Raw genomic sequence first — 18987 nt, 5'->3', positions numbered from 1 at the left:
AATATTTCATTTTTTCAATCTTTTTTTCCTTTCTTTTGAGATTTGAAAATGTATAGGCATTTTTAAATGTAAGGAAAATTTTGGAATGTACGGGATATTTTGAAATGTAACTTTTTTCCTGTACTTTACCTTCTTAACATGTACAGAAAATTTTGAAATGTATGGGACAATTGCAGGGTCGTGGATGGGGGAGTGCGGGCCGTGCGCCCGCACAGGGCCCCCCACCACAAGGGTCCACCATTTTTAGTTTCTTTGATTTTAGAGTTTAACAACTTAAGTACCCTTATTCAACAAAAAAAAAAACTTAAGTACCCACTAAATCACAACTTAAATAGCAAAGTGGCCCGCACAGGGCCCCCCACCACTAGATCAACATCATACTTTGAGTTTATATTAATCAATGATTAAATCATTTCAAAATGAAAAAAATATGTAAAAAGCCTCTTTACATTTTCATCTTTTTCTTACAAAGGGGCCCTGCTCGGAATTTGGCACTGGGCCCATAAATTCCCAGCCACGGCCCTGGACAATTGCAAATGTACTATAGATAAAATAATTTTCTTTCACATAAGCATTTGAATGCGAGAATATATGTGATATTTACTGGACATTTACGAATGTGCGGTTCATAATATAACTTACTTTCCATTTTTAACATGCACAGAAAATTTTGAAATGTACGGGACATTTGCGAATGTACTATAAATACAATAATTTTCTTTTATATAATCATTTTAATGCGGGAATATATATGATATTTGCTGGACATTTACGAATGTACGGTTCATAAAATAATTTTTTTCTATACTTTCTCTTATTAACATGACAAGAAATTTTGAAATGTACAGGACATTTACGAATGTACTATAAATAAAATATTTTCTTTCACATAATCATCTAAATGCGGCAATATATAGGATATTTACTAGACATTTAAGAATGTACACAATATAAACTTTTTTTTTTCTATATTTTGCCTTCTTAACATGCACATGAAATCTACTAAAAGAAAACATGTACAAGAAGTTTTGAAATGTACTAGAAATTTGCGAATGTACTAAATAAAATAATTTTTCTTTCACATAATCATCTAGATGTGAGAATATATATGATAATTACTAGACATTTATTTATGTATGGTGCATAATAGATTTTTTTCTATACTTTGCCTTCTTAAAATTCACAGGAAATTTTGTAATTTACTGGACATTTGTGAATGCACTACAAATAAAAATAATTTGCTGGACATTTGTAAATGTACTATAAATAAAATAACTTTACGAATCCTGTAATTTACAGAACATTTGTGAATGTACTAAAAATGAAATAATTTACTGGACAATTGCGAATATACTATAAATGAAACAAATTTTCTTTCACATTATCATCTAAATGAGGGAATATTTTCTATACACTTTTCGTATTTCTTACATACAGTAAATAATAATATGTACATCTGACTATTTACTGTACATTTTGTTATGTACAGTAAATAATCAAATGTCCCCTACTATAAATATGTTCATACCTTAACAAGATTAATATCAAATTTATTAACATCAACAAATGAAATACAAACCAGTCTCACTTTATCATCATCTTCTTCTTCATCATCAACGACACATTAAAAAAAATACACAATCCTTCCTCGTGTCATTCTCATCCTCGTATGTATAAAAAAAAGAAATTTATTATCAAGTCTTTAAAAACTAAAATCATACATACATATTGCAATTGCAACACCTTGAATGTACTGTACATATGATTATTTACTGTACATTTTGTTATGTACAGTGAATAATCAAATGTACCTTACTATACATATATATGTTCATACCTTAACAAGATCAATATCAAATTTATTAACATCAACAAATGATATACAAACCAATCCACTTCATCGTCTTCTTCATCATCCACGTCACATTAGAAAAAAAATACACAGTCCTTCCTCATGTCATTCTCATCCTCATACGTAAAAAAAGAAAAGAAATTTATCATCAAGCCTTTAAAAACCGAAATCATACATACATACCGAATTTGTTTGGATCTGACTATTCAATCTTCATCTTTCATGTCCTTGAATTAGGAGTCTGACTCTTCAATCTTCAACTTCCGGTTCAGATTTGGTACTAAAAGATTCAACAAAATTTGAGTCTTCAGATCAGATCTGAACCTCTTTGATCTTCACCCCAGAAAAGAATTCGGATAAACCTTTTGTTGTTTTTAAGCTTGTTGTGCTGCTAGAGGGATAAAAAAAAATCAGATCTCTACTTAGTGATGAATCTCTCTCTTAAACTAACAAACTTTTCCCCAAAATCATAATGTAAACTGGTTAGTAATCAATCTCTATAAAAAAAAGACGAATCTAATTCTAAACAGTTTAACGTCTTGAAGAAATTTCTTGTTGAGAGCAGTTGTGTTCTTGAAGAAAAACCACCCAAAAAATCTAGATCTAAACCCTTGTTTTTCTTAAACCTGAAAAGTTAAAATAGAGAGAGAAAATGGAGAGAATTAAAGAGAGATAAAAGCATAGAGAGAGAAATAAAAAGTTAAAAAAAAAAAAGATAAAGGGTTTAAGGGTGTTTAGGGTATTAGAAAAGAAATTGCTGTCATTTTTTATTGGGCCCAACAATACTGACCAATTTGGACCTATGCCTTAATTTCTTCCTAGCTTGGGTTGTTAGCCTATTAATGAGGATATTTTTAGATTTTTGACCCATTTTTCCAAAAATAAACCCTCTACAATTGACCAACATTATTGAACTTATTTTTTCATTTGTGTGCTTCATAAGTAAAAAAGGCTCGTTTATAGTTTTGTCACCAAACAACACCTAAAAGTTATACCAAAAAACCTTTTTGACGGTTAGATTTGCTAGAAAAAGATTGCATGATTAACAATAACTTTCACCCAAAAAAAAAAAAGAGATAGTTAACTACTATAATTGAAGGGTTGTTGACCTAACCTTTGTTGTCATCAATACATGTATAATGTCATCAATACATGTATAAGTACACCCAACCAATATTATATCCAAACTTTATACCCAAACTTTTAAGGTACACCAATCTAACTTAAGGATAATGCTACTCAGACTCCCAAAGTACATACAAAGTCAAAAATGTAAGCATTTTGAGGGTGTGAGTTTTATTCACCTTTACAAAAATAAAAGTTATTTACAAATCTTTAACCAAATAGTGTCTACTTTCTTGACTTTGTACTTTGGGAGTCTGAGCAGCATTATCCCTAACTTAAACGTTCAATTTTAACTATTTCAACCTTTTTTTTTTTAACAAAACAAAAGCATTTCAACCTATTTAATCAAACCTTATATAACCATAAGATCACATATAAATAAGGGCTATTTTGTTGTGGTACGTTTTTTCTTAATTAAAAAACTCAATTAATTTGTTTTTATAAAAATTAATTTCATTGATAAAATTGGCTAAGCAACAACTGAACATCATACATCAAGAAGTTAAAGAAAACGAAAGGTTACATTTCGAAGCGTAAGGGTTAATGTAAAATAGTTGTTACTGGGTCATATATTGTCAAACCTGCAAATGTGTTGCTTCGTTCGCCTCCCAGTTACAAAGGTAAACTGACTGTTAGGTTGGGCCGCCAGACGTTCTCTTGTTTGGAGCACTCTTCTCCGGATTCACCACGACATGTCATCTTGGCCGTTGTTTATTGATCGTACAATGAGTTTCGACTGTCCCCTTTGAAATACATACAATTTAATTTTGTTTTGAATTTTGCGTTTGAGAGACATAGAATAACCATTGCTTTCACTGTTTTCCCAAGATGAATCAATATTGAGGATGAAGGGTTAGATGATTAGTACTATTTGTCATAAAAGAGTTTTTTTTTTTTTGTTGAAGAAAAGAGTTTTTATGTCAAACAATGGAAAATTGAGACAAATGGGTCCGCCAACCAAACGTGGCCTAAGGGGAGCCGACTATCGTTTTTATGGGTTTGTACTTTGTAGTCTTGTGATCTTCACAAACTAGTCAATCTTCAAGAGCGGTAGCCCTCTAATAAAAGCTCCCAAAGTCGTCCATATTTTCTAGAGAGAGAGAGATTTGCTGCAAAATCCTCGAGAGAAAACAATGGCGGAGAAGAAATTTATAATTGAGATCGAGAAAGCGAAGGAATCAACAGATGGAAGACCTTCGATGGGACCAGTTTACCGTAGTTTGTTCGCAAAGGATGGATTTCCAGCACCAGTTGAAGGATTGGAGAGTTGTTGGGATGTTTTCCGGTTACTTTCTTCTCTATTTTATCAATTTTAACCTTACTGATTGATGATTCATATCTTAGCTTAATCATTGTTTTTTACAACTAGAGTTGGAATTTTCTTTGCCAAAAATGTGTTTTTTCTTTAGTAATTAAAGAGGTTTTCTTTTTAGGGTTTTAAGATTAGAATTAATAGAGTTTAAATGTGAGTTAATCGTCGATGATCTGATTTGTTTGTACTGAAAATTAATTACCTTTTGTTAAAAAGATCAAGTTTTTAGTGTGATTTTTAGAAGATTGTAGTTCTTTGCTTAGCATGAGTTGAATCAGATCAACTCATAGATATTATTAGAAACTACTATTGATTTATTTCTTACAACTAGTAATTCAGTATATGTTTCTTCCCTTCAAACAACTAAGAATTTCATCATTTGATAAAAAACAGCTTGAATAGGTTGGAGGTTATATGGATCATGAAGATGCTATATATTGGAATAGATCTATTTTTATACCTTTTATCAGGATAACCAGGATCTTACTTATTCTGTTCATTCTTTCTCACGCCATTTTTCTGCAGTATCTTGATATCAGTGATGATCGATATCTGTAAACATCTTCTATTACTAATAGCATGATATTACGTTTACTTAGTGGACAATATATTGCGGGGAAGTACAACGAAAAAGTTTTGCCACTTTAAGTCGGCTCAACTGGGATCAAACTTGTAACAACAAGGCTACACAACCCACCTCTAGGGACTCCCACTTGAACCGCATGTGAGAGAAACAAGAGTTTCTCTCTCATCTCACATGTTTAGTCACGTGGAGAGAGAAACAAGGGTTTCTCTCACATGCGGTTCAAGTGGGAGTCCCTGGAGGTGGGCTGAGTATACTCTTTGAACTTGTAAACACTAATGAGTAGGACTGCTATTCCTGCTCAATGTCTGCAAGTCTGCAATTCACTTGTATTCACAAAGTTTGCGACTTCGGTTATCTACTATTAAAATTCGTATGTTTGATATCCTGCATCATCGATTGTAGTGTAAAAAAGTTACTTGAGTGTAAACAAGTCAGTCAAAATTCAACAAGCTAATGGTCTGCTGTTAGAACTTTGTGGTCTAAACTTTTATATAGGTGTTGTATATTAATTTCTTTATTTTCCACGACTCTGTACGTGACTGTAGTTACATGTATTTGAAAGACCATAACGCTAACATGCATTTCAATACATGGCCCTCCAGTATTGATCTATATAGCTTTCGGGATGCCCTGAAAACTCGATAATGAGTAAAACCACTTTCATAAATTCGGAAGTATGTAGAGAAATGAATCGTCCTTTTTAGGTTGCACATATTTAATCTGGATAATCATTGTTGTATCTGTTGGTATCTGGTGCAGCATTTCCGTTGAGAAGTATCCTGGAAACCCAATGCTTGGTAGACGCGAGGTTGTGGATGGGCAGGTTTGTCTGTGCAAATTGCTGATCTTTGCTTCATACCCCTCTTCTTGCACGTTTAGGTGTTAACTTCAGAATTATTGGTCCATGTTTCCTTGCAGCCAGGTCGATATGTGTGGCTAACTTATAAGGAGGTATATGACATTGTAATAAAAGTTGGGTCTGCAATTCGCTCTTGTGGTGTTGAGAAGGTAGGTTTGCTAGTTTTCCAATTTCTCGCTTCTGCATACGTAGTTATAGATTCCTGTGTTAGAGTTGAAGCTTTCATGTATACATTGTTTGAATTCAAGCCACACTACCACCTCATATACAAGCGCACCCTCAGTTCATCCAAGAAATTAAATTCCAGGCTACTTCTCTTCTCATCAGTTTATATATTTAATGTAATTGTAGAAGTAGTGTAAATCTGGGAGCAAACAGTAAGCGCGAGACTTACTGAACTTCTAAACGGTTGAAACCCTGAACATAAGAACATCCTTTTGTGGTTGTGAACTGCTAGGAAAGGCCTCTTTATGGCTAATATTTGATCTTCCTTCTCCAAAAACATGTTTGCTGATGAAAATGTGCTGGATTTGTTATCCCAATTTCCTGATCTGGTTTTAGATCAAGTTGTTCGACACATAAGAAATTACATTCGGATAGTATGATTCCAATAACAGTAGTATGGTGTGGTCTTTTATTGATAAAGCTTTTAAACTACTATTTTATATAGTCAATCACTTACATTTGGAGAAACTTTCATAAATGATGCATATGTTGTAATTTTCTCTTTTGTGTTGATTTTACTATTTCACACTATTGTCAATATTGCAATTCTTAATTCAAAATTATTTCATAGTCACTGCTCCTTGCGCAAAAGTTGTGTTTTGACTTCTTAAATTGTACACCTTCAGGGAGGACGTTGCGGTATCTATGGTATCAACTGTCCAGAATGGATTATGAGTATGGAGGTAGTGCTTTGCTTTCTATGACGCTCATATGTTGTGTACTTGTGTACTCTTACTTCACTGGAATCTTGCTAGTCGGTTTGGGTTTTTTCAGGAGGACACTTGTAAAGTTTCCTTCTATTTTAATGTTTCGGTTTTGTCTAGTTGCCTCTGTGGTGGATTTCTCTTCTTGTGTCATAATCCTTTTTTTTTTGTATTTGACACCCTTTATGAAATTTAGTTTAACTATATAATGCTATGAAACTCTCCAGGCCTGCAACGCTCATGGGGTCTACTGTGTTCCATTGTATGACACTCTTGGTATGCACTTATTAACTTTTCTTACAGATCTGCATATGTATTACTATTGAACCGACATTATTAACACTGAATATTTTATTGTTGAAAATCCTGTTTTCACTTAATGTAATTTAATTTGTTTCGTGATAGTAGATAGGAAGAGTGATATCTAGCTCCAACACTCGGTTAGTTTTAATTGCACCGATTTTGGTTGCTTTATTTTTGTGTTAGGTGCTGGAGCTGTGGAATTTGTACTACGCCATGCGGAGATCTCAATTGTTTTTGTAGAACAAACCAAGATTTCTGAGGTAGATTGTGTTCACTTTCTTCTTGTCTTTCTTTTGTAATATGAAATATCTGTATCAATTTCAGAAAAAGCTTCATATATTAGTATGGTTAAGAAAAGAAGATAAATATCAGTTGTTATTGATATGAATTGCTTCCTTTATCCTTTGGCCCTCTTCTAGATATACATTTCTTATCTTCCCTGATCTTTCTCTTCTTAGGTATTGAAAACATTACCTAATACCGTGGAATATGTGAAAAGTAAGTTGTAATATCTCCATATCTTTGTTGAGCATTATTCATACTTTCTTGAGCATTGCCGTGCCTCTGGATTAATATTTTGATGAATCCTTATATTATGTAGCAATTGTGAGCTTTGGCAAGATTAAACCTGAAGAAAAAGAAGCGGCTGAGAAGTTTGGTTTGGCAGTGTATTCTTGGGAGGAATTTTTGAACCTGGTACTTAACTTAGTGAACATTATTTTTTATCCTAACCAGCAGTTGAGAAATCTCATATTTATTGGCCATATAATCTATTGTGACTTATGTTGTCTAGTGTCTACTTTAATCATCACAAAGGATGTCGTTAATAATGTTACACAAAGAAAATTATGAACAAAGAAAAACGAAAAAAAAGAAGATTTTTACACTTGACCAGTTTATCTTAGATGAGGATTAGTTAGTCTTTCAATATCAAATTACCCATTGTTATTTATTTTTGATCGCGAACCACCTTCTTTAAGCTATCCTTGTTAACAGCCAAATCTCAAAAACTCGTGAATCTGTCCTGCTTTTATTGTGTTGGTCACTAATTAGACAGTTTTGTTATGGTCTGCTGACCATAGTACGAGCATTCTTGTTGATATTAGTTCATAATAAAAATTTCACTATTATAGTGTCATATGTCGATTATGTTTACCTAAACGCATTCAACATTTTTGTGTCTCAAATGTTGGATTAAAAATCCACTTGTTTTGCCTCATTTGCAGGGAGAGAATAAGCAATTTGAACTTCCGGCAACTCAAAAATCTGACATTTGCACAATAATGTATACTAGCGGAACAACTGGCGATCCCAAGGGAGTCATGATTTCCAATGACAGCATTGTAACTCTTATAGCTGGCGTGAAACGACTATTAGAATCGGTCGATGAAGAGGTAAATATTTATTTTGTACTTTGACTGACTTATTGTGTAACATGTATAAGAGTTAGGCAGTTAGCTAAACTGTTGAAGATTACCTGTTTAATCATGATTTGAAGTCAAATGATCCCAAGATGGACTGTTTGATTGAACATCCTATGGGACTTCCAGGCGCGGTCAGGATAGTTTCTCAAAGACGTCACATACGTACTTTATCTTTTCAATTTATGCCCGTCTTCTTTCTCTGTTCCAGTAGAATTTGGTTCTTTGTGACGCAGGCACCATCATTACATAATGAGCACCGTCATTCCTTTTCTTCAATTATCATCACTGTTCTTTTTGAGGGGTTAGGTAATTAATATCTTGCAGGATTAGTCCTTACCAACCAACCGTTGCAAGTTTGCATTGGAGAACGCTTTTACTGTATTAAAACTGTAAGCGTAGCTTCGCCTAAAAACAGATATACGTCCATGAAGCTGATCAACTATTATATTTTGATTGTCGTCTTTCTTCTCCTTGTCTTATTTCAAACTTTTATTAAAAACCTTTATTAAAAAAATCCTTCCGCAATGAAATATGAATCACAATAATTTATCCCTGTCAACTATACATGAGAGGCAGTATGATCTATTTAGAATCTTTATTTAGACCCATCTAGATACCAAATCCCAATTGGACTTTTAGCTCTAATGACTATGATGACATCTTTTACTCTCTCCTTTGTAATGCGAATTTATAATTTTGATGGTTATGGTAACGTTTTGATTCTTTTTTTGTCCATGCTGTTTAATATGACCTTTTTCTTTCCGAACTCTGAACAGCTGACAGATAAGGATGTTTACATGTCATATCTTCCTTTGGCACATATATTTGATCGAGTGATTGAAGAATTGTTCATCAATCATGGTGCTGCAATCGGATTTTGGCGGGGTGTAAGTTGAATATTAGTTATTCAGAGTTTCAGATGACCTTATTGAATTGAAAATCGTAATGTAATATTTGTCAATGGTTGCATTTCAGGATGTCAAACTGTTGATTGACGACATTGGGGAGCTGAAACCAACTATTTTTTGTGCTGTTCCACGTGTCTTAGACAGAATTTATACAGGTAAGAGAATATGTGCCTTCATGTTCTGATGTGTATATTCCTGTCATCTCTTAAAATACGCAATTGAAATACTCATGGTGTTGGTAAACAAATGAGTCATCCAGCAGGAGGTCTACACCACCACACAGTTGGTTCAACTAAAATTGCTTTCACGGAAAAGATCAGCCCCTTAAAAAATCCAAATATTCATTTATGTTCTGGTTTTCTCCATCATCTCATTGGACTGTACGAAAATGTTAGACTTTATCTCTCAATGCCCATCCAAGTCTCATACAGTAGATGACCTTTAGCTACAAAGCTTTTAGAAGCTCAACTATTAGATTCACTAATTTCTTGGTAGAATTATGACCTCCACTAATACTTGTTTTTTCTGGTATAGGGAACTATTAATCAAACTTACTGGTCGTCCATCTTTGTTTCCTACTCTAGTTTCACAGAAAACAGTAATCTTAGATTCATGTTTCACAAATTTTGCACCCTCCTCGTATTTTCAGGTATGACAGAAAAGGTTTCCGCTGGTGGTTTCTTGAGGCATAAACTGTTTGACATAGCATACTCTTTGTAAGTTGTATTCTGCCTTTTAAGTTGTCATATAGTTAATTCTGTTACATTTTGTGTTATGCTAAAGAACATATTTTACCGAACTTCCAATATTGACTTGACCAGAGTAGTATTCATACGGAATGCCCGATCTAAAAGTTGAAAATTCGTTCATGAATACTGATGTATGGAGTTATGCTTCATCACAAATTGGAGTTCATGACTTGTATCTAATTTTGCAGTCTACTATACCCTGAACTTATATTTTGTGAGAAAGATTGTTTGATGATCCTTCATTCCTTCCTTACAGCTTCGTAATGTTAGTTTACCTCATGTTTTTAGGGCCTTGAACTTGAATACGTAACTAGCATTATCATAAGTCTCTGCTACCTGGTTAAAAGTTATTATCTACTGAGTTTTCCTGTTCTGTTCACTGAACTACCTATTATTATTCCAGAGTAAAGCCAGATACGAAATCTATTATTGTTCGACCTGTCAAAGTAGTTCATTTTGAACTGACTTTGATCTAGTTTCATCAATTAAAACTTGCATCATTAGTAAATGGGATCTGCCAAGGCAAATATGGTTAATATAAAAGCTAAATATGTCATTAGCTAATATAACATGTCAAACTAATGATTGTGAATAAGTTTCAAAAAAAACTAATGATTGTGAACCAATCCATTGCGATTAAGCCTTCTTATCTCTGATATTAGTTGCAAGTTCAACATTCACAGCACTACGCCAGATCAATTTTACTTTCTAGATACAAAAAAACCTTTTCTAATTATGTTTCTTCCTGTCTGTTGGTGCTACAGCACTGGTTCAGTAAATTCTCTTATTTTCCTTGTCTAAATTCTTATGTAAGGTAACAGGAAACAGAATCGTAGGTTCAGTAGTTTACTTCAGTTTTCAGATTATTAATTCTTGGAGACAAATACAGGATAAATAAAGTAGGTTTTATGGTTTTAAGCTAAAATCAAGGACTACATTTGAAATCTAAAAGCTTCTTCGGGGTATTTGCTTTCATTTTTATGGTCAACAACTGGTTAGCCGTCTATACCAAGAAAATGAATGTGATGCGCCATATCACCTACTGCGAATTATGTGAATTTTTCATCTTCTTATTAGCTGTTCTTAAATTATATTATGTGGAACTGCTACAGCAAACAAAACAGCATGATGAAGGGAAATAGACATGAAGAGGCAGCTCCAATTTGCGACAAACTTGTTTTTAACAAGGTATATGGTGTTAATTATTATTATTATTACATATTAGGTTCCTTCAAATTGACAAGCTCACCTCAAATCTTCTACTTACATTTTTAATCTGGGTTTCTTTAGGTAAAGCAACGTTTGGGAGGAAGAGTACGGCTTATTCTATCTGGGGCAGCGCCACTTGCTACACATGTAGAATCTTTTCTACGAGTAGTGACATGTGCTCATGTTTTACAAGGATATGGTATACAGTCGTTTTGAGATATACATATGCCAGTTGAATGAATGAGATTGTTTTTGCTTTATGTCTATTACTGTCTCTAAGCCACTGACTGCATTTCTTTGTTGATATAGGTCTGACAGAAACCTGTGCTGGAACTTTTGTTTCTTTGCCGAATCAACCATCAATGCTTGGGACTGTGGGTCCTCCTGTGCCAAATGTTGATGTGTGCTTAGAGTCTGTTCCAGAAATGGGATATGATGCTCTTTCAAGCACACCACGCGGAGAAATTTGTGTTCGAGGGAAAACCCTGTTTGCAGGATACTACAAACGTGAAGACCTCACTAAAGAAGTCATGGTTGACGGATGGTTCCACACAGGTTTGGTTCTACTTTTGCACTTTGTAATCCTCTTTACGAGTATAGTCTATTCATTTCTCATGCTAATGTGATCAGGTGATATTGGTGAGTGGCAACCAAATGGAAGCATGAAAATTGTTGATAGGAAGAAAAATATCTTTAAGCTTTCACAAGGAGAATATGTCGCAGTTGAAAACTTGGAGAACATTTATGGTCTTGTTTCTGCAATTGATTCGGTATGTTTTCTTCTCTGTTTCGAAGATAAAATTTTGAAGTTTAGAGAGAAAAATGAAATGGACCTTTTCTGTTATATCATCATGGCTGCCCATTCTGTTTTCGTTCTTTTTCATTCTCTCATTTGTAAACAAGAAGTTTGCAGATTGCCGTTACTTATCCAGGTAAACAAACTAGCCCCTGGAAATCTTATATCGAAGAATTTTGCAATTAGTTTGTAGGAAGATATGTTTCCCAATAAATTTGGATTCGACGAAACTCTTCTCTCTAACTGCATTTAATGAAGTTAATTTTTCTTATATTCTGAACACAAGTCTCAATTTACATTTTATAGTACATCTGATCACGAAAACAATAAACTCAACTCTAGTTTTTTACCAAATTGAAGTAAATCCTTGCTTCCATTTGAAACTTTAGATTGTTCTTTGGTAAGCAAAGTTGCAGCATGTATTTCATACTCTTGTAATATTGTAACTGCATGTTCAAGGAAACTTTAGCAAAACGGATCAAGAAGGAAAGTTGTTTACTCCTCTACCTTAAAAATAATATATGTTTCTTTCGATAAAGAGAGACTACGAGCATTCTTAATCAACACAATGACTTTCCTGGCTTCCTATGCAGATTTGGATATACGGTAACAGCTTTGAGTCCTTCCTAGTTGCTGTTGTCAACCCTAACCAGAACGCACTTCAGCGTTGGGCTGACGAGAACGGTATAGAAGGAGATTTTGCGTCTCTATGTGAAAACCCAAAGGCAAAAGAATACATCATCAGTGAACTTAGCAAGACTGGAAAAGAAAAGAAGGTTCACTTCTTTGCTCTTTGGTTCTATAAAAGAGGAATTAACTTTTATTCGTAAGTCCTAACTCGCTTATCATTGTTTGGCAGTTAAAAGGTTTTGAGATGGTCAGAGCTGTCCACCTCGACTCAGTTCCTTTTGACATGGACCGTGATCTTCTCACTCCAACTTACAAGAAGAAGAGGCCCCAGTTGCTCAAATACTATCAGGTTAGTTTTCTGGTCCTTTCTGAATGACATAAAAAAAATATCCTTGAGGCTATGACCCATGTATTCACATTTCATTTGCTTAGCATGGGTTATTCTCTAGTAAACGCAGACCTTTAATCATCTCATCTAGACCTGTAACACGGATATCAGCTGTTCCACTGGAAAGACTAATTCCAATCTTAACGTTTCCAAAACACAAACACCAGTTATTAGTATGCAACACCTGTACGGGATAATACAACAACATAGAAAATGCAGAACTTGGATATGGACTTACTTGTATATTTTCTTGGCTTGGTTATTAGGTCTAATACTTCTCAGTTTCTCTTATTCCTAAACATTATTACACTATACACATCACATGAACCTAGAGTGGCATTTGATAGTTCTAAATCGATTATGTGAGTAAGACCATTTGAGTATGATTGGGGGGAAAATAGTATATGTGTGTGTGTATATATATATATGTGTGCGTGTTTTTGTAATTCTGTGCTGACGGAGGACCTTGTGTATCAGAGCGTCATTGATAGCATGTACAAAAGTGGTGGCAAATAAGATGCTGCTAACTGATGGGAAATGGAGAGCTGATCTGGTGATGAACTTTGAAATCTCACTTTATCGTATTTGTTTATTATTCCTATTTTCTTTTCATCTTGTTTTATGAATGTACAGACTATTAACATCAGCAGTTATATTCACTTAAAGATTCTAATTATTCATTCACAAGTTTAGTTGTTTGTATCTTTGCTGAATTTGCTTCAAATTTGAAACTGAGCTGATACCTGCTTGATTTTTCACAACATTTGAATCTGAAATTAGTATGCCCGAATATTCTACTTTTCATTGAAGTGGCACAAAAAGGCTTGAAGTGGTTTTCGTTTTTTCTTCGTTTTATAAATTGAAATCTGCTTTATCTAAATAATTTGATTTAGATTGCGTACTGAATCTTTGTTTTCCGTCTGACATGATTTTTGGTCCATCCTCCGAAATATTGATGAAAGGGTGTCATCCAGAGTTGGATTCAGACGAATAAAGTGTAGTTTTGATGCAAGTCAATTCCTCACTGTCATGCCAATCTAAATCTTTAACATAATCAAAGGACCATATTTTTGTCTAAGTGGCTATTAGTCATTGATACTTCATCAAGATGTAAGTTCAACAAAAAAAGAAAAAAATCAAGATGTGTACTTTTTCTAGGAATCGAATTTGGGACTTTTAGCGTGTTGGAGTTTATTTCAAATGGTAACTACAGTTATTGTTTACTAGAAATAATAATAATATTAGTGATTAGAATGATAATAACAATAATATAGAAATAACAATAATATTAGTGATTAGAGAATGATAATAACAATAATAATAATGTGGACAATAGATGGACAATCAATTTTTTATGTGGACAACATAATTGGGTGTGAATACAAACCATTAGTTTTGAAGGGGACGATTTGTTTGTTTGTTTGTTTTTTTTTTTTTCTTCTGAATCTTAGTAATTTTCTCCATCGACACTCTCTTCTTCCTCCAAACTTTCTGTCAAGTTCTTCTAAACTTCAAATTTAGATTTTCTTACCACGATTCATATCTCCAAAATAAATCAAGATCTAGAGAGGGGGAATACTGTGTGGTTTCACCCTTTCTCTCTCTAAAAATCTTCCTCTAGAAATAGATGGGTGTGAATAAAGAGATGTACATTGTATAACAAAATATGTATTTGTGATTAGTTCAATATCTAGGAAGATCGAGTCCATTGTTGATCAGTGAACACGATCAAAGGTTTATCTATCTGATTAATTATTAGTTGAAAGGATAAATCAAATCCATTATTAATCAGTTAGCATAATCAAAGATTTTACTATATGATGAATTCTTTAGGATAGATCAAATTCAGGTCTTCACCCAAATCCAAACATCCAAACCCTAAAAGAACCCACAAACCAATCATGGTAATGTATCTCATGAATAAAAGAAACAAGAAATTGACAGTTCTAGTAAACATGGTTGATAATATGATACTAATGGAATCGTTGTTGGTGTAAAGGATGAAAAGTTTCGATTTCCCTGGTGATGGCCGTGAAGGTAAGACTTTTAGAGAGAGAAAAAAAATTGTCCCAAAAAACTAATACATTATATTTACACCTAAAAGGTGTTTGTCCACTTAAAAATTCTGTTTGTCCACGTATTGGCAACCTAATAATAATAATAGTAATAATAATAATAATATTAGTAATTAGAATGATAATAACAATAATAATAATAATAATAATAATAATAATAATAATAATAATAATAGTTGTCCCTATTATAATTGTTCCTTAAAGATAAAAGGTCAATTTCGTTTTGGCTCTCAATTACCAAGTCACTGTTTTGGTCTATCTTGCAGTTCGAATTAGCCTATGAAAGATAAATAAAAAATTCAACTATTTGTGCAAGTACTCTTGGGGGATTAAATAGAATTAATTCTCAAAAACAAAAATCATTAGTCACCTTATCATTCCCTCTCTCCTCTATTTCATCACAATTTTCTTCTTCTTCATTTTCTTGCCCAATGAAGATTGTCGACCGGTTAAATTTTCAATGAAGTTCTTGAATAAATTAGGAGAAAGAACTGTCACGAAATTGCATTAGGCGACAACAACTACTCGAATAGTTGATTCATCTACTTCAAAAATCTGGAGGTCACAAGTACAGTTCATGGTAGGATAAAATTCGAAACTTATCGACTTCTCCTAAAGAGTATAAATAAAATAAGAGTAGGAACACACCCTTAAGGTCGTCGCCAGAAAGTCGACGGTCGGAGTCTTCTGGTGACGGCTGGCGACTTCTTGTCTCTCCTCTCTCTCTTTTGTCTCTCTCTCTCTCTCTCTTCACTCTCCCTCCCTTCTCTCTCTCTTTTCTCTCTCTTTCTCCTCGCTCTCTTCTCACTCTCTTTCTTTAACTACGGTGAAGGGGAGCGGAACCGCTTCGCCAAATTTCTAGGTTGATCAGTTTCGTTTGAAAACCAGATGAGGTCTGATCTCATTTAGTCTGGTTTCCAGACGAAACCAGATCGGTTTCGACTGGAAATTAGGGTTCAGGCGAAGGGGCCAGAGATATAGACAGAGAGAAGAGAGAAAGAGAGAGGAAGAAGTGTTGTTGGAGATGGTAAAAGTGTTGCCGAAATTTATGGTGGAGGTCGCCAGAGCTCTATGGTGAAAGTGAAAGAGGAAGAAACTAGTGTGTGGAGAAAACAAATTTTTTTTGTTTCCATCCAAAATTTTGTACCCCGTCTTTGTTTCCAAATCATCCCCTTCAAAATTCCCATGGTATGTGTTCTGATCTGTATAACAGAATTTTCTAGAGATACAATGAATTGTGAAGAAAACATGCATTAGCGGTTTTGGTTATCTTGTTTTTTTTCTTCTCACAGTCTATATTCATTCCACTGATAAACATTCAGTGAAGATCCGTCCAACTCTTTTATCACAATGGTTAAATTATAATATTTTTTTTCTTAGAAAGAATTTGTAATATGTTATGCGTAATTCTAGAAAACATTTTTTTAATTAAAATGTTACACCACTATTCAAACATCTTTCTTTGGTGACTGACAACAACAACGACAGGGGATCTAGTTTCTAAATTTAGTATAGAAACATTAAATGTAGGAAAAGGAAAAGTGGAGTAGATACTATTATTATTTAGATACCTAGATCCTAAAAGCAACACGTGTACGCCATCTCTCCAGTATTCGAAGAGTTAAAACATCCTTTAGTAATATGACTCAGATCATCTTTCTTACTTCGTAGTTTGTGACCTCTCCTGATGGGGACATCTTTCCTTACTTTACGGCGGGACCCATGAACTATTCCCTCTTATTTCAACCGTTGGATCTTTTGCCTGTAGAAAATTAGAAAAGGAAGTCTAATCTAGAGGGTTTATTTCTTTTTATCTTTTTCTGACTTTAGTCGGGTGGGAATGTTACCCACCCGCCCGACACAACCCATGGGTACTCAAGCCCAAGACTGATCAAGGGCACTCGCCCTAAAGGAAAGGGTGTCTATACTGTTAGTGAACCGTTAGGAAGCACAAGAACGTATATCATTAGATGAGGAATCTCTAAGATATCCGTTACATCTAGGGTTAATAATTTCACCAATAGGCTATTATATATGCCCCAGTCTTTTCCACTTTTCTTTCTGTTGTCCTGCTAATCTACTAGTGTTTCACTTTCTTTCATTTCTTTCTCTCTAGTTAATCTTTCTCTCTCTATCTCATTCTTCTCTGAGTCTCTGTTTATCTATCAAGTACTCAATAGGTGAAGCACAGTTGAGAAGACAATAGAGTCACGAATAGAGAAACCGATTGGATCTTCATCTCTTCCTCTCATCTTTCTCCGTTTATCATTTCTTATTGTCTTCCAGTTTGTCGATTTTATGTTTTCTGTTTTGTAACGTTCTTGTATCAAACACTTCAATGTTTATATCTCTTGTTTCAAGATCTACTACGGTTAGGACCTACCAACTTCATCTTGACTAGAGTTCATTTCCCAAATGGCCCCCCAACTTTGTGACCAGCTTCCTGCCTGGCCCCCTACTTTAGCAATAATTCCCGTATGGCCCCTTTTTTCCGTTATCTTTAACATTCCGTTACTCTCTCTCCTCCATCACATTTTCTCTCTGCCACATCATCTTAGCACGACACATCATCATCTTCTCCGGCAAGGTCGCCGGCCGGCGACCTTCAAAAATATTTAAAAAAAAATTTATTTTTCTTTTATTTTCTCTCTCCTCTCTCTCTAAATTTTTTTTTTATCATCTCTCTCTCTCCACACTCCGGCGAAGGGAAACCCTTCGCCGGAGTAGGTCTGTTCAAGAACAGACCGTGATCTGTTCAAAGAACAGACCTTTGAAGGTCTGTTCCTTGAACAGACCGAGATCTGTTCAAGGAGCAGACCTTCAAGGTCTGTTCCTTGAACAGATCGAGGTACTCCGGTGAAGGGAAACCCTTCGCCGGAGTAGGTCTGTTCAAGGAGCAGACCTTGAAGGTCTGTTCCTTGAACAGATCGAGGTACTCCGGCGAAGGGAAACCCTTCGCCGGAGTAGGTCTGTTCAAGAACAGACCGTGATCTGTTCAAAGAACAGACCTTTGAAGGTCTGTTTCTTGAACATACCGAGATCTGTTCAAGCATACCGAGATTTGTTCAAGGAGCAGACCTTCAAGGTCTGTTCCTTGAACAGATCGAGGTACTCCGGCGAAGGGAAACCCTTCGCCGGAGTAGGTATGTTCAAGAACAGACCGTGATGATCTGTTCAAAGAACAGACCTTTGAAGGTCTGTTCCTTGAACATATCGAGGTACTCCGGCGAAGGGAAACCCTTCGCCGGAGTGTGTAAAGAGGGAGAGAAAGGGGAAGAGAGAGAGGAAGATGAGAGAGAGATAGAGGAAGAAGAAGAAATGAGAGAGAAAATAGGAGAGAGGAAGGAGAAGAAGAGAATAAATTTTTTTTTTTTTTTAGTTTGAAGGTCGTCGGCCGGAAATTTGGTCGGCCGACGACCTCTGCCGGAGAAGGTGATGAAGTGTCGTAACAGATGATGTGGCGTGACATGGCAGAGAGAGAAAAAGAGATGGAGGAGAGAGAGTAACGGTGTTATAACGGAAGGGGGCCATATGGGTATTTCTCGTAAAGTAAGGGGCCAGGCGGAAAGCTGGTCACAAAGTAGGGGGCCATTAGGGAAATAACCTTTTTTTTTTTTTTTTTTTTTTGTGTGTTGAAAGACTTGGTAGGGTTTCTTCACCATTGAAGCCAAAGGGACCCAAGTTAGTCCCACATTAGTAAAATCTGAGTCAATGTAATTGACTGAAAAGGTCTATCCTACCATGCAGAAAATAAGAACGTGTCATAAATCAAGGACGGTAGGAAATCCACGTCGCCATTTAGTAGACCGCCGTATCAAAAAACAGATGGTAAGTATCCAACG

The 18987-nt window shown here is 34.8% G+C and overlaps 1 protein-coding gene across 2 annotated transcripts; it reads left to right on the top strand.

The window, feature by feature from the left end:
* Positions 1-3724: 3724 nt before the first annotated feature.
* Positions 3725-13757, top strand: LOC147569381 (long chain acyl-CoA synthetase 4-like). 2 transcript variants are annotated; one of them, XM_086655856.1, is made up of 19 exons: positions 3725-4262; positions 5635-5698; positions 5794-5883; positions 6586-6642; positions 6891-6939; positions 7150-7226; positions 7425-7464; positions 7568-7662; positions 8193-8360; positions 9167-9277; positions 9366-9453; positions 9948-10014; positions 11160-11235; positions 11338-11455; positions 11566-11811; positions 11887-12026; positions 12646-12828; positions 12912-13031; positions 13548-13757. In XM_086655856.1, the coding sequence occupies exons 1-19, from the start codon at positions 4111-4113 to the stop codon at positions 13584-13586; spliced, it is 1980 nt and encodes a 659-aa protein (XP_086511982.1). In that variant the 5' UTR covers positions 3725-4110; the 3' UTR covers positions 13587-13757. The 2 variants fall into 2 exon arrangements, with proteins under 2 accessions (XP_086511982.1, XP_086511983.1); XM_086655857.1 differs by having other exon boundaries at positions 4070-4887; positions 5100-5698.
* Positions 13758-18987: the final 5230 nt, after the last annotated feature.

The sequence above is a fragment of the Eschscholzia californica genome, unplaced genomic scaffold, assembly GCF_041429995.1.
Source record: "Eschscholzia californica isolate CP2 unplaced genomic scaffold, dmEscCali1.0.p SCAF_1, whole genome shotgun sequence".
In the NCBI taxonomy this organism is placed as follows: domain Eukaryota; kingdom Viridiplantae; phylum Streptophyta; class Magnoliopsida; order Ranunculales; family Papaveraceae; genus Eschscholzia; species Eschscholzia californica.
The sequence above is the reverse complement of the archived record's forward strand: the minus strand, read 5'-3'. Positions and strand labels throughout refer to the sequence as shown.